Source organism: Pelodiscus sinensis, chromosome 1 (assembly GCF_049634645.1).
Source record: "Pelodiscus sinensis isolate JC-2024 chromosome 1, ASM4963464v1, whole genome shotgun sequence".
Classification (NCBI taxonomy): domain Eukaryota; kingdom Metazoa; phylum Chordata; order Testudines; family Trionychidae; genus Pelodiscus; species Pelodiscus sinensis.
Window position 1 is genome coordinate 89,841,929 of NC_134711.1, and position 16,329 is coordinate 89,858,257.

At 40.6% G+C, this 16,329-nt stretch overlaps 1 protein-coding gene across 4 annotated transcripts in view; it reads left to right on the forward strand.

Moving 5' to 3' along the window:
* MRTFA (myocardin related transcription factor A) overlaps positions 1 to 16,329 on the forward strand; it is a 176,583-nt gene that overhangs the window by 16,411 nt on the left and 143,843 nt on the right. For 3 of the 4 annotated variants that reach the window (XM_075913253.1, XM_075913250.1, XM_075913240.1), the window contains exon 3: positions 6,593 to 6,857. In XM_075913253.1, the coding sequence (XP_075769368.1) occupies positions 6,593 to 6,857 (265 nt within the window). The remainder of the gene's footprint in view (positions 1 to 6,592; positions 6,858 to 16,329) is intronic. The other variant, XM_014574015.3, reaches the window with a different exon arrangement.

Genomic DNA, 16,329 nt, shown 5'->3' on the forward strand with positions numbered 1-16,329 from the left:
AGTAAATACCACACCATGAGATTGTTAAAATTGTGAAAGGTGACACTTCTGATTACCTGAACCCAATCCTTTGTCCTTTTTTTTTTTTTTTTTTTTTTTTTTTTTTAATAGCCAGGCTTCTGTTGCAATGTTCAAAGAGTTTGAAAGGCACAGAATGATTCTTACAAGTATTGGATCATGAAATACATTTGAAAATATTTGGGTTCTGGTCTGTATTTCTGACCCTGCTATTCATGTATTTAAGAAATAAATGGTCATTTGATGATGGATTGTTATAAGATTGTCTAAACTTCATGATAGCTGGACTGAGTGAAATTAATGTGAATATTATGAGGAAAATTTCTGTAGTGCATTAGAAATATGGTCCTGGTAGAAAGTTTTTTTTTATTTATTTTTAAGCTAATGGAAGAATTGCCTTTATCTCCAGGGATTTATCAGCCATGTACAGCTGATGATGTTTTCAATGTAATTACATCAGGCATGCTCTTTCTTGCCATCTCCTCCTTTTAAGCCCTAACAAACTGTCCAGACCCTTAGTCTGATAAAATTTCTTGCAAGGTCCTTGCTGGCTCCAACATGTTTTGTTGTGGATCTTATATTAACAAATTTGCTCAAGGCGACAGTGAAAAGATTTCAGGTAATCTTCAAAGATGGCCTGTCCCCTACTCTTAATTGGGGCAATATACTGTCTTTAAGACTGTTCGGTTCAGTTCCGGCAATATAGCCATCTGTTCCTTATCTTTTCTGTTTGTATGTGTTGCATGAATGTTTTTACTTAGTGTGGCTAATATGAAGGGAAGTAGAGGTTTATTGAAAGCAGTGGGTAAGCTAGCAAACTAACATTGTCTAATCCTTCTATCATAGTCCGGTATGTGAATTGTTTAAGGCTGTGTATGCTGTTTTTGAGTTTGAAATTCAGGATTTTTCAGTCACAAAAAGTCACATCGGTGTTTTCTTGGGGGCAGTTTGAGTGTTCACTTGTTTAAGTGAAAGAATCTGAAGGAAAAAGCAGTGTTTCAGAGCTTATAGAAATCTTGGAAACCAGGACTTTGGTTTCACTCATTCAGTTTAAAGACTAAAATGAATATGCATATATCTTCTTGGAAAAATACCCTCCTCAGAAGCTGCTTGAAGATGGCTATCAGGAACTGGGAGAGTTGGCTCTGAAAATCTAGTATGCCTTTAGAAAACTTTCCACTGAAGACATTATGTATAATATCACACTGTGGGGAGCTAAGTGGGAACAGAAATGTTACTTCCAGTCTCAGTTTTCTTAACTAAAAAGGATTTATTTACTTCTGCGTGTCTTTTAGAATTGAGGGGGGGAAAAAAGTCTGATCAGGGATGAATTCCTGTAATAGCCTCATGCCCCATGTTTTTATGTAAAATTATGTTCTTCTGCAGTTGGGATTCAAGTGGTGTCTGAACAAGCCTATGCTTCCTCATGGAGTGTACACGTGGTCTTGTTTTGTAACTGCTTCCTGGTGTTTTACTATATATCTGTAGTCCTGAACAATCTGGTACAAGACTCTGTAGTTGGAGAAATCTAAGTGATGAGAGATTTTATGGCAGTTGTGTTTGGAATTTGTATAACAGTTCCAAAGCATTTTTAGACTGTGGTTCAGTCCACCCTTTCCTTTGCTCCAGCAGCTGTCCACTTCACCAGTTTCTCTGCTGCTTTGTGGCTGAAACATTGGCAGCCATTAACCAGTTAACTAAGTACGGTTTTTTAATGGGAAAGGGGACAAAGATCAGAATTCAGTATTGCAACAACTGAGCACCCATAGGCCTCTACCTTTACCATGATTAGACACTGATATTTGTGGATAATATACAGAGTATTTTTATTTAGCAGTCTCTCCATTTATCATTGCTGAAGCTGCCATATGCTTCAGATTTTCCTTCTTTCGGATTATTCTGTTGAGTTGTGATGACCTGGAGGCACTGATGCCTCTGGGCACAACATGACATGGTCTCTTTCTTCTCTGCTCCATTCATCTCAAATCCTAATCCATTTAAAGCCACTCTGCTTCAAGATTAACTCTTCTTTTGGCTGGCTGCTCACAGCTGGCACAGACATTTAACAGAAGGGTGTTCTTAAGTTTAAAAAAAGTGACTACTTCATCCTAAAATAGCTGTGCTGCATATGCACGCTGACGCTGTTAGCTGCTTTAGGTTGCTTAGCAATTCTTAAATTGGTAGAAATTGCTATTACCATGGCAACATGAAATGCAAACAGATTTCAAGGAAAGAAGAATGGGAAATGCAGTTCATAGCAGTGTTGTCACTTTACTGGGAAAACATATGGTATGTGTTTCACTTTTCCTCTTTCCACGTTTCCCTATTTTAAAATGTTTTGTCCTGGAGGGTTTCCCATTAGTATTTACTGGCATTTCATATTGTGGAAGCTATTGCTGTTTTTTGATTGATTAAAAATTTCAGTGTTAAGGACTGAATTCCTCCTCTATGTGGAACTCTCACTGCAGCATTCACAGCATTAAGATGCTAATGAATGTGTGGGTATTTGGCTAGAGAGACTGTAGGAACACTTTTGATTTCTCTCCCAGCTCCCTGGAAAGAGCATGTTGTGTATTTCTCTCTGGCAGTATGTTAGTCTCTAGAAAGTTTATAAAAATATTAATATCTGTAACAATCCTAAATCTTGACGTGTGTTTGTGTGGCCTCTGTTATAGAGGCTACAGACTCTTGAAATTGGAGTGGTCTGATGCTTTCAAAACCTAGGAGAAAATGGGGCAAATTAAAGCTGGAGAGGAGGGAAGAGTGTCTTGTTTCTACTTAGCAGCTCAGTTTCTTGCTATATGCATGACTAATTCTAGTCTTCATTGACTGCTTCCAGAGAGAGTTATTTCTATTCTCAATGTAAACTTTTTGATTGACATGGAAATGGAGTTAAATCTGAAGGCCCTCGTTCCTCAGAATGCTTATTGATTCCTTACTTTTAGGTTAGAATTCTCCATCAAACTTCTTACGCAATTTACTTCTTCATAATATAGTACATTTGTCTCTGTACAAAAATATTCTTTATTTTAGAAAGAGTGGCAGCACAAAAAACCTAGCAGAAAATTCTTCCAAAGTATTAACGATGTTAAACTGTGGTTAATTGACTAGTTGATATGTACTTCCGCATTCCTCTTTTGAAATATACAAGAGCCCTTGGGGCTCTTGTACATTTCAAAGGAGGAATGCGGAACTACACCTACAGCCTGGGGCCAGTGGCTACACTGGCTGCCTGCTTTGAAATGTACAAGAGTCCCCATTGGTAGCTCTTGGGCATTTCAAAGCTATGGAGCCCAGGGTCAGCGGGGGACTCCCCAACTGATCCCGGTTCCATGAGGCATTTCAGCAGAATCCGGCATCTGTGGGGGATTCTCCAGCTGACTCTAGGTTCTGCATGGCATTTCCCCAGAACCAGGGGTTAGTTGGGGAATCCTCAGCTGACCCCGGGTTCCGGGGAAATGGCACGCGGAGCCTGGGATCAGCTGAGGAGTGCCCCACTGACCCTGAGCTCCACGGCTGCGCCCTTCGAAATGCGGAGGCGATGTTTTAAAGGGGCAGCGCTGCACCGTTGATTCCCGCTCAGCTGTGTGGCTCTGCCACTTTGAAGTACCCCTTCTCTCCCTCCCTCCCCCTTTGCTGCCTCTGTCTGATAGAGGCAGCAAGGTGGGGGGGGGGGGAATCGACTAATCAAGAGACTATCCTATATAAGCAAATGCTGATCAGATAGTCGACTAGTCCTTAACATCCTTACTACGTATTAATGTACGTAATTGACAGCTTGCTGTAAAATGCCATTATTGTGCATGTGGCACAAGGGGTGTCAATACAGGAAACCCACTAAAAAGATCAAACTTCTTTCTATAGAAGACAAGATTCAGCATTTTTTGCATTTGAAGCACCGTACCACATTCTGTCAAACAAAACTAGCTTTTAACAAACTACCACAGCTGCTGCTTCTCTAAGTGATGACTGAATCTGAGCAGTCTTTGCATCTTAGTACAGGCAGTCCCTGGGTTACGTACAAGATAGGGACTGTAGGTTTGTTCTTATGTTGAATCTGTATATAAGTCGGAACTGGCATCAGCCGCTGCTGAAACTGATCAGTTTCAACAGCGGCTGAATCTGGACGCCAGTTCTGACTTACATAGGATTCAACTTAAGAAACCCAGGCGTCCCCAAGTCAGCTGCTGCTGAAACTGATCAGCGGCTGATTCCAGGAAGCCCGGGGCAGAGCAACTCTGCCTCAAGCTTCCTGTAGTCAGCCCCTGGTCAGTTTCAGCAGCTGTTGACGTGGGGACGCCTGGGGCAGAGCAGCTGGGGTGCTGCTGGGTTGCTCCAGTAGCGCCGCTCCTTGGCACTACTGGAGCAACCCAGCAGCACCCCAGCTGCTCTGCCCCAAGCGTCCTGATTCAGCCATTGCTGAAACTGACCAGCAGCGGCTGAATCAGGATGCCTGGGGCAGAGCAGCTGGGGTGCTGCCCGGTTGGTACAGTAGCGCCAGGGAGCGGCGCTGCGGGACCAACCCGGCAGCGCCCCAGCTGCTCTACCCCAGGGGTAGGCAAGAAAAGCCTGGTCTGCTGGGAGGGGGAGGGGCTGATGGTGTCAGACTGATGGTTTTTCCTTTGCAGGTAATGTTTGTAAAGTTATATACAATGTGGAGCAGGACTCCCATGCTCTCCAAAGGGAGAAATTATGCATAAGTATGAAATACAATGCAGACAGAGTTTAAGATTTTGCTCATATCTGCTTGAAAGTAAAATTTATGTTGAAGATGAAATGTACTTACAAGAGTGTAGACCTATTCTAAACCAAGTGCGATGTATAGCGAAATACTTCATATTGCAGCAACCTTGAATCTGCTTCACTTTACTGGAGTATTGTCAGAAAAAAACACTGATTTCCTTTACTACTTCCTTTACTTTCTGATTCTACCTCCTTTCCCTTGCTTATCTTAATTAGTCCATGACCTGAACATCCTCTACATATTCATTAGTCACTAAGGTGCTGGAAGGCCATTTTTTGTTTGTTTGTTCAGTTAGACTAACATGACTAATCCTCTGAGACTTTTAATCATGGCTGAAATAACTCAGTTTGCCACCAGTTCTTAATATTTGTTTGTGCATATGCTATATTTATAGTGTTGTAGCCATGTTGATCCCAAGTTATGAGATACACAATGTGGACAAGTCACTAAGCATTCTAATAAGAAAAAGTCTTTGTTTGCAAAGCACTATGAAAACTATCATCTCTGAGATGGGGGGAGGGAAAGGAGAAGAAGCAAGGGAAATGGAAGCAAAATAATTGAAGCCTTGCCTACAAAAAGGGTATGGGAAAACAGTTTGAACCAATTTTTCAAATGGTTTCACATTAGATCTTATGTGCTGGCCATTTGGCTCAATATAGATGCAAGGAATGGAAAGACCATGGAAATCTTTAAAAAAGTTCCTGTTCATTTGAGAAAAATAGAAAACTCTACACAATATTTAGGGCTTTACACTGTTTGAAGGGTTTTATGAGATAAGGATTTCCTTCTGATTTTTACCTCTTCATAATTAATTCACAACTCTTTAAAATGGAAGTTTAGCTTCTGAAAAGCCTTGAGATTTGATGACTTCAGCACAATCAAAGTAGTGCAGGACTGGCTGCTCAGTTTAGAAGCAGCGCTAAGGAGCGGGAAACTGCCACCCCTATTCATCTCAACTGCATCTGAATGTTCCAGCATAATTGCCATTACCATGTAAATATTAATTTTAGTAACCATTTCACTGATTTTTTTTTTTTTTTTTTTTTTTTTTTTTCAAATGGCAGGCAGCCAGCCAGCATGCTTCGGTTTGTGTATCCGGATAAACTACTTATCTTGGATATTTAAGTCATTGGAAAGGGGTTGCATAAAAGTACATCCTGGAGTTTTAAATATTTACATTAATCTGATTATGCTAATTCTTTGGATAATTGATGCTCTTAATCTAATCTTTTACGTTGCTATTGATCAGAAATGAAAGGGGGGAAAACTGTTCTGTTTGTTTACTCTGTGTCATTGACAATACGTTGTTTTTTTCCATAGTACACTTTCACTGTTTACACAGGCATAATGGGAGAAAATGTATAAAACCATAAATCGGCCGGTGAACTCAGATGTATGTAGTCCCTGGAAATTACTCCCTTTTAGAAACTGGCTAGATTTCACATTGACAATTAACCTTTAAAGACAATATATTATTATAAAACAAGGAGAGCACTTAAAAGAGATCAGCAGGAAAGCTAAGTAAACATAGTTAACTGGAAGATAGAGAAGGTAAGCAGAATCAAACTTGTGATGTTTACCACTCTCCAAAATGCGGGAATTAAATATTAAGAAGTTGATGATGCTTGTCTTAGATGGGTAGAGAGCAGGAGGAGGGTAACTATGCCTAGTAGTGTGGCTAGCAAGCAGACTCGGCAGTGGAAGAAAATACCATATGAGTTGTAACAGTGTGTGTTTACTGTGTTTGAGTGGCTAATATTGGATTTGACTTGAACTCAGCTGAAAATGAACCCTAAATAAGTATCAAACTTGCATTCTCTGTCTCTTTAGCAGGTTGCCATCACGAAAGCCAAAGTGGATTTCTCCGGTGTGGTGTGCCTGCCCCCTTCCGCCATTGCTGGAAATGGGCTGGACGGAGGAGGGGCTGGCGAAAATGATGATGAACCAGTGTTGGTGTCGCTTTCTGCGGCACCAAGTCCCCAGAGCGAAGCTGTTGCCAATGAGCTGCAGGAGCTCTCCCTGCAGCCCGAGCTGACCCTGAACCTTCACCATGGTCGAAACCCCAATCTCCCTCCTCTAAGTGAGAGGAAGAATGGTAAGTGACACAGTCCTCTATGATGTCTGTTTTCCTAGTAACCAGGCTTCAGCAGACACAGCAAGTTCACATGGCACATGCTTTGAATATATGCCACTGACATTTGTAATACATAATTAATATGCATAGTTTGTAATCCAGAGCAGGTATAAGTATAGGAAACTGATGCAAAGCTGCAGAAAATTGATTTCCAAGGAGAAGGATTGGTTACTGTTGGCTTCTGAAGTTCCAGAAGGCTCTAACAATGAACACTTATGGATTATTAACCAGTGTAAATGGCAGAATAATTACCACATGCTGTGTGGTGTAAGTTTCCCCTAAGCTGCATGTTGAAGCTGCTTCCCATTAGGTCCCACTCAGGAGCCCCTTCCTGCTGGCCCCAGTACTAAGCTGCAGTGGCTGGCTCCACCTCACTGTCCCCAGCAGAGAGCAGGCCATGTAATCTGAGCCCACTTTCTAACCACCTTGAGACCTTTCAGTACTGATCTCTCTCCTGCGCTGCAAGCCCTCATCTTACCTCAAAGCAAGCCCACACTGACACATCAGAACTTGTATCCCCTCCTGCTCTAGGAATGTAAGCAACTAGTCAACTGCCCAATAAGCCTAGGTTTATCAAGTAGTCGAGTCACTGCTCGACTAGTTGCTTCCCCCCCACTTGCTGCCTCTGTATCGGAGGCACCAAGGGGACGGGGAGACGGTGCTGGAGGGAGCTAGCTTAAAAGTGTGGGGTCCTGGCTGCTGCGCCTCTCCCTTTAAAATGTACAAAAGCCATGTACGCAGCATCGTCCCCAAATGATCAGGTTCCCTGCTGTGCCTCTTCCTTTGAAATATACAAGAGCTGCAGGTGGCTCTTGCACATTTCAAAGCCAGAAGCATAGCGGGATAGCGAACACTCCCTTGACTAATCAAGTAGTCAATGGAAATTCCATTGACTACTCATTTATCTGATTAATCAGAATTTAGCCTCCCTATCCTGCAATCTAAGCTAGTCATCCCCAGCTATACCCCAGAACCTGCACCCCCAGCTAGAGCCTTTGCACCCCAATCCTGAGCCCACCCCTTCACTCAGAAACCCTTTGCTCCACTCCTGCCACATGAATTTGCTTGTGTGCACTAATATGAAGGTGTCACACACCACTTCCACATTGATGCATATAAGAAATTTAATTCAGCTTGGGGTGGAAAAATTAGAACAGTGTGTGGTGGTGAACAGTTGTGCAAAACCAAAGATAAAAGCAAAGGAAGGGTCGTCCTCTTTGGGCTATCCTCTGGGAACGGGTCACTTTTCTGAGAGTCCAGTTTGCCCATGTTGAGTCTGTGAAAAATCTTTCTTGCCATGGCAGGCTATAATGGCCAGTTAAGTTTATTAAAGTTGTGGAGGATACTGAATTCAGAAACAGCAAATGAGTTAAGCCTTGACATGTGAAGAAACAAATCAGCTAAGGCCTGATCCTGCAAAGTACAGTTGATGTCAGTGAGGTTTGAGCACTGGGCACCTTTTTGTTTATAATCTCCAATCTTCAGTTTGGAAATCTGAAATAGCTGTGGAAGCCATTGTTGAACATTTGGGGAGAATCATTACATGACTCCTAATGAACTACAAGGCTTAATTTAGGGTAGGAGACTTCTCAATAATTATGGATAAAATTGTTTAAGAAAAAATTGGATTTTTTTGGTTTTTTAAAATACAGGTTCATTTAAAAAAATCTACTTAAATATGATAAATTTAAACTACACTTGTTATCTATATTAAAATAGCTTAGTTCAAATACAAAAAATCATACTATGCAGCACATTTTTTCTGAAAAGATTTAAAGAAGTCAAACCACTAATGCAGTGATTCCCAACCTTTTTCCCCATGGAGGAACCCTTAAAATTTTTTATATCCCGAGGAACCCCTACCTATGAGAGAGTTTGCTTGGCCAGAAAAAGTTGACAGTGGGGAGCGCAATTCAATTACTGTTAAATTATTGTCAAGAAAATTTATTTGTAAATAGCTGTTTTTATTTTTATTTTTATTTATATATATAATATATATAAAGTCAGCTTGCGTTGTAAGAAAAAAATTATTTATTTATTCCACGATTTCTCACGGAACCCCTGATGATGGTCTGCGGAACCCTGATTGGGAAACACTGCACTAATGAATAGTGGAAGTTACTGGCTAGAAACCTGGCACCAGTTTGTTGAATTGGTAAATCAGCTTTTGAGAACAGTAACCTCTTGCTGGTTCGAAGAGAATATTTTCTTCATTTTGGTTATTCAGTAACTTTACTTCTGTGACTAATTCATCCAAAGTTAAGAAACCTATTAGATGTTGAAAAGTAGGAAAGCTTGTTTTCATCTAATTTATAAAGATCTACTAGTTTGAAAATCTTGAAGGATTGTGATCAGAAACAGTTTTCATTTCTCTGTTTAAAAAAAATCCTTTGTTGAATAGATCAGTTTTTAAAAAAATACAAAACCTGCTTTAAGAAACTTTTTGATAAACATTTTGTTATGTATCTATCATTTAAAGTTGTTTTATTTAATAATAAAAAGATGGTGTTTGCTTTTTAAATTAAATATTAGCTTCTTCCAAATAGAGTTTTGCTCAAATCACTTATGAGGTCATTGGTTTACTTGTAAGAAAATGTGCATCACTCACAATTTTCTAATATAATAACATCGTGAAATTTAAGAATCTTAATAAATGTGAATTGAGCTGTGTAATAGCTTAAATATGCACTCTGTCTTGGTTAGCAAAAAGAAGCACCTTTAGTGTAGAGGTTGTTTTTTATTCGTAAAGGTACTATGTACTTTACCATATTTGTAAAGTACCAGACAGAATCAGTGTTTCTTTAGATAAATAACCAAAATCTTCATATGCAAACTGCAATTACAATCTGTTTATTTAAATCAGGGTTTCCTGCTTGCTTATTTGAATCAAGATGAAAACTGATGATTTAAGTTAATGGTACTTTGTTTTTTGGGATTATCTATTTTTGTAACTCAGAAGATTTTGGATTACCTTTCTCTGGAGGCTTGCCAAAATTACCTCTGTCCCCCTACAGTCGTTTTCCTTAGCACAAAATGTAATTCTCTTAGACTGGACAGAAAGGAAGGGAAGGGGACTTATTCTTTCCAGTCCTTTCCCTTTATGCTGTGGTTACAGTGTCCACAGTTGAATATACTATAGAGTTTATGCTCTTTTTCTTGAGGCACATCTTAAAATACAGTATTTATTAAGAATTTAATCTGTAGCTATCTCACTGTGGGCTATCATCTACTTGGCACAAACAAGCTAAACAGGGTTCAGGCTGAAAAATACGAGCACCTCTCCACTCACATCTTTCCTCAAGGATAAACATGGAGTACTGCAGGAAATGTTAGTGATTGTTTACATTGAACTCTGGAGGGTTGATACTGAAATAGTATCCAGCATAATAGGGGGAACTGTTTTTTAGAGGGTGCTATCATTCAGACAAGACAAAGTGCAACATGCACAGAGCTTAGGATCACTAAATAACTCAGTGAAAAATGACACCAAGTTTAATGATTCATGAATCTCTGCAGTGAATGATTGATTGTGACATAATGCATCTTGGATCAATAAATTTGTTCTTTAAAAATATTTTACGGAAGATATTTAAAATGTAATTCTTAGTGACATTGATGGGGACAGAAGTTGGGTAATTTAACTAGATATTGACCACTGTAGTTAACTGTTTATGTAGGTGGGCCTATATTTCTAGTTACAACTTTTGTTTAAAAAAATGAACAAAAAACATGAGCAACATTTGGGCTGACATTTGATTGGCATTCCTTAACTTTATCAGGTTGACTAGGGAATAACGCCTTGTGCAATGGAACTGCTTCTGTGACTGCTGACCAAACCCAAGATAGTGAGCAGTGAGTAGGATTCAGAGAAGAGATAGTAAAAATACAGAGAAATGTTGTCAGGTGCCTGATTTGCAATTCCAGACACACATACCTTTTAACAGACAGGCATTGCTGACTCAGCAGCTATCTTTCTAAGGCTGTGTTCCTTAAGCCTACAAAAGACTCTTTTGTCTCTACTAATGATGTTAATAGGAATGAGTGTAACCTGTAGTTACACTGAACAGCTATTAGTAGGACTAAAAGTCAGTGTGCTTCAGGGCATAAATTGATCATTAGTTGAAGTCAACAAGAGACTTCTCTACACTGTGCAATATTATACTATTTAAATGCCATAATGGGAATTCACACTTTTCTCCAAAGCATTTGGCATTGACTGCTCTTAGCAACAGAGAATCCTGGACTGAATACATGGTCATTCTGTTGTTGTGTGGCACTCTGTAGTTACTGCTGCAGAAATGAAATACAAGAGACTATTAGTTTGTGTCAAAATTTTCAAAATCAGGGCTTCCTTTCTAGATTTTCCTGGACTTCATTACAATTACAAAGGGTTTTTGGGACCCTCACAATGATATAATAGATGTTGTAACACTCATCATGTTATCTGAGTGCCGTTCCTAGCCCTAAGGGCAAGAGAGCAGATTTAGTAATTGCATGCAACTTGGCTTTCTTTTTAAGTGAGCTCCCTCTTTAGCTTTTACTTTGTCACATGAGGATGATCACCTGGACGGATCCTTGGCCTCTATCCACTGATCAGTTTGTCATTATAAGTCATAATCTGTCTGCCCTGAGGCCATGTAAAGTGTTCTGTTAGGAATCTGAGGCTTTGTCTACATTACCAAACATTGTAGCCAATAATTGCCTTTTGGTGAAAAAACAATGAGTGCGTAAACACTATGTCACTTTGGTTGTGAAAAATGCCTGGTTTTGGTGTCAAAATGCTTCTATCCCTACAAAAGATGTTTCTCTTTCTCCCATACATTTGTATTGACAAAGAGCCAGTATAGACTAAGGATGTTAAATATTGAGTAATTTACTAGGCGAGTAGTTTATGGAATTTCCATCAACTGCTCGAATAAGCACTTCTGCATTCCTCCTTTGAAATGTACAAGAGCTCCTGCTTGGGGCTTTTGTACGTTTCAAAGGAGGAATGCGGAAATCTGTGTGTAGCCCAGGGCCAGTGGGAAGTCTTGCTGACTCGGGCCTGTAAGCTGCATGCCAGCTTTGAAATTTACAGGAGTCCCCATCGGGGGCTCTTGTGCATTTCGAAGCAGAAGCCTTTCAAAGCAGTTTCCTGCTGACCCCAGGCTCCATGCTACGCTGCTGCTTTGAAATGCCACGTGGAGCCCGTGGTCAGCTGGGGTCTCCCCTGCTGATTCTGGGCTTTGTGCGGCATTTCTGCAGAACCTGAATCAGCTGGGGACTCCCCAGCTGACCATGGCTCCACGCAAATGCCACAACGACGTTTCAAAGGGGAAGCGCCACACAGCTTATCCCGGGCTCAGCTATGTGGTGCTGCCTCTTTGAAACGCTGCCTTGGCATTTCAAAGCAGCGATGCATGGAGCTGACCCTGGGCTCCACGCAGCGCTACCTCTTTGGAATGTTGTGGTGGTGTTTTAAAGGGGCAGTGCCGCACAGAGCCTGGACTCAGCTGTGCAGCGCTGCTCCTTTGAAACACCACAGCAGTGTTTCAAATGGGCAGCGCTGCATGGAGCCTGAGTACGGGTTCTGTGCGGTACTGCTGCTTTAAAGTACCCCTTCTCTCCCCCCCTTACCCTTTGCTGCCTCTATCTGATACTTTCCTGGAGATGGTTATTAATCCTCTGCTGCATGTTCTGTGCAGCGCCACCTTATTCCTGTCCCCATTGTAGGACACTTTCCTGCACTATTCTGCAGTCACTTGTGCAAGAACCAAAGTGGCACATTTCTGACTCATGGTCCTTTTGTAGCAAGATGCAGCTTACAGTCATAAATACATGCTTTAACAGAGCCCCAGTGGCCAACTTTCCCACTTCAGTTTGATTTGCAACCAACTGGTAGCAGTCTGGAGTCCAAGCTTTCAGACGATTGCCACATACTATTCTGCCAAGATGGTAGCTCTCATTTGGGTGGTGTTGAGCTGCAAATCTTGGTCAAGCTCTGCACACAATTCAAGGAAGGTAGCTTTCTGAATTCAAAAGTATTCATTCCACATTAGCATGACGATGCAATCCCACCATTCAATGCTAATTTTCCTAGTCCAAAAGTGATGGTCTGCCATATGCAGCTGCTTTGTGATGCCAAAAGCTATGTAAAGTTGCTTCAGTTTGTACCGTACAGAATGTTGGGCATCTGCGAGGCATCCTCCGTTAGGAACTTCGTGATAAACTGCACTGCCATGAGCAATGGCCTCCTGATACTTAATAGAGCATTGGAGAGAAGTGTGGGATCCAGTCCTTACAAGAGATGCCAGGGTGGACAGCAAAGAATGGCCATTGAAATAGTCGCATGAATGAAAGTCAGAAGTCCATGAAGGGATGGGACAAAAAGCAATGCATCATGGGACATTTAGAAAGGTCACAAGATGTGCCAGTTCTCTCAACATCTACCAACGTGTCAAACCTGCATGGTGAAGTACTTACCCAGAGTGCATTGCTCACACAGTTGATGATGATGCCCCCAATGTGATAGTGATCTGTAGATAGAGGGAGCTAGTATTAACAGTGCTCCAACTTTTATTATGCTGACTTTTGGGTGTTGACATGTGTAGACAAATCCTGAGGCTGTCCTGTTTGTTTTTTTTTCTTCTCTTGGTTTGAATGGCTCTGTGATCTCTTATGTCATTCAGAAGAGTACTGCCATTATGGGTTTGGACAGAACTTGCAGTTCCTTGGCGTATTTTTGGTTTGAGTTTGGGATGCTTATCCAGAACATCAGGGGCATTTGGGGGATAGACTGGTTGGAATGTGTGAAGTTTCAATCTGATGACTCCAATTCTTGTAACAGGCATGTGCCTCAAATATCAAAGAGCTTTCACTGCAGTATAATGAAAGGTTTACAAAACATGGAATTAAATTTTTGCCTCACTGGCTAATGCAGATGGGACTAAGGATGTAAAATCCTGTTTAATTGGTGAACCGGTTAAAGGTTAAATTTAACCAGTTAACTCATTAAACGGCAGTGGCCATGGCCAGACTGGAGCAGATGGTGTTCATGCTGTAGGAACTGGAAGCCGCAGCCTGGGGAAGTGGCTAACTTCCAGCCCCACTGGACTGCTCCTGGGTAACGGTTAACCATCGCCCATTAAGGGTGATGTTTACTGGGTAACTAGTTAACCATTCACATTCCTAGATAGGACTCTGCTAGACATTGTATCATAATTCCTTTTTAAATGGTTTTAAGGGGCTCCTATCACCTTTGTTCCTCTACTTAATTTTTAAATTACAGGTGTTAAAATATCTTAGATGTCCTGATTAGTGCTAAGTGTGATTTAAGGAATAGTTCTGGTGGATGTTTCTGTATTCGCACTCTCCCTACCCCCTGATCAGAGTAATATCTATTACAAACAGGTTCAAAAAGGGTTGTCAAGTATAGTTTGCACACACCTTAAGTTTTGCAACCTAATTTTAGCTAGCACAGTTTTAGTATGCAGCATGGACAGTATTTTCTTCAGAACAATCATGCAGTAAACAATCCCCTTTAAGAAATTTGAAGGAGTGTCTTGTGTATGCTAACAGCAATTGGGATTAGTACTTGAAAAATGACCATGCTATCAATGGTGACGTGGCCTTTGCAAAACATTCTCTCCAACTTTATTTATTCTAGGTTGAGTAGGGATTTGGGGGGGGGAGGGGTTGCCATCATTAATCCCTGTATTTATCAGGTGGTATTTGCTTCCCTGTTTTGTATATAAATGTGGAAAATGCCCCAAGGATGTTGAGTCTTTCACACATGCACACAAGTGCGCAGCAGGAAATTCATAGTTTGGTCTGATTTGTCTTTCTCACACATTCCAAGTGGACTTGGAGTCCCCTCACAGTTGTGTGAATAAAAAGAATGGTATGTTGGTATTAGAACAACCAGTTTGCTTTGGTTGGATTTAACAGAGAAGTTGTCAGACGCATGTCCTAAAAGACTGACTTGTCCAGCGATTTTTCATGCTTCTTTGAAGTCTAGATCTTGGTGGAAATGTTGGACTAATATTGATGAGGATTACTGTACAGCATAGAAATGTAGTCTTTTGGAATTACTCAAGATTAAAAAAACATTGTCAAAAAGTGACAAGGGAAAGTAAATAGGCAGTTCAAAGTAATGGTAAAAACATTCTTCACTAACTAATGTGCTGACTTTATCAAACTTACTCTCAACTTCAGGTTTTGTTTACTACTGAACACAGCATGATTTTTTTTTTTAACACTTCCTCAGGTTTATACTATGCCTCTCTACTTTTCCTCCTTTACCCTTTCTCTCTTTACCTCTACATTTGTCTTTCACTTCTCAGGTATCAAAGTGATACATACAGTGACTACTGTGTGTGTAATCCTGTGGTTATTTAAAACGGTCCTTATTCATACATGGAGATTGCTCTCTGAATAAGACAGGCCCAGATTTGGGAATTGGTCACTTGGGACACTTTTTCATTATCATGTTAATTATGGCTGCATAGTTATGTATTTATATGTATATAAACACAATTTATTTCCCTGATTGGCCTCCTCCCCTCCTCACCCCCCAAAAAGAAAGAAAAGCCAGAGAAAAAGCTTTTAATTTTTTTTTAATTTGTTACCTTACCTTTGGAAAGCTGCAGTGCTTCTGTGCTTTGGAGCAGGGACTTGAAATTTGGTAAAGGGTGGTCTCTGTGTCAAGTATGTGCCTTTTTGCCATTTTTCCATGAAAATATGCCCTAATTTGACTAAATTATAAATCTTTGAAAAATCATGGTTTCCATGTGATCAGTGGAGATTTGCTGGAGTTTAAAAACTAACATGATCCCCAATGAGCATGCTAGGAGACCCTCTCATAGCTTCTGTTTATGATCAGATTATACACACACCAGTCCCTCTGAGCGACTCAGACAATACTACCACTTATATCTATGCTACCGTTATCAGCAAAATTTGTTGCTCAGTGTGGAAAAAATCATCCTGAGCCATAGTGACTACATAAGTGATTTTATAGTGAGTGGCACAGCTGCATCAGCAGAGCTGTGCTGATGTAAGTTTGCTATCTGTAGGGCAGAGCTGAACATTTTGTGCCGTGGATGCGTCTTGTCTGGAGGAAGAGGGATACTGCTATTTATGTCTCTCCATTCTGAAAACTGATAATGTATTCCTGTTCTTTGTTTACTGTCTTTTAACCAGTTGCTGACCTATGAGAGGACCCTCTTCTCTTATCCTGTCTCTGCTTACTTAAGAGCATTAGTGAGGAAATTTGTCAAAGCCTTTTTGAAGTTCAAGTACTCTATGTCCACTGGATCACCCCTGTCCATATACTTGTTTGACATCTCCCAAAAAGAATTATTACATAGTGATGAGGGATGATTTCCCTTTACAAAGCCATATTGCCTCTTCCCCAACGAATCATCTCAGAGGAGTATCTGTTTGTCTGTAACTT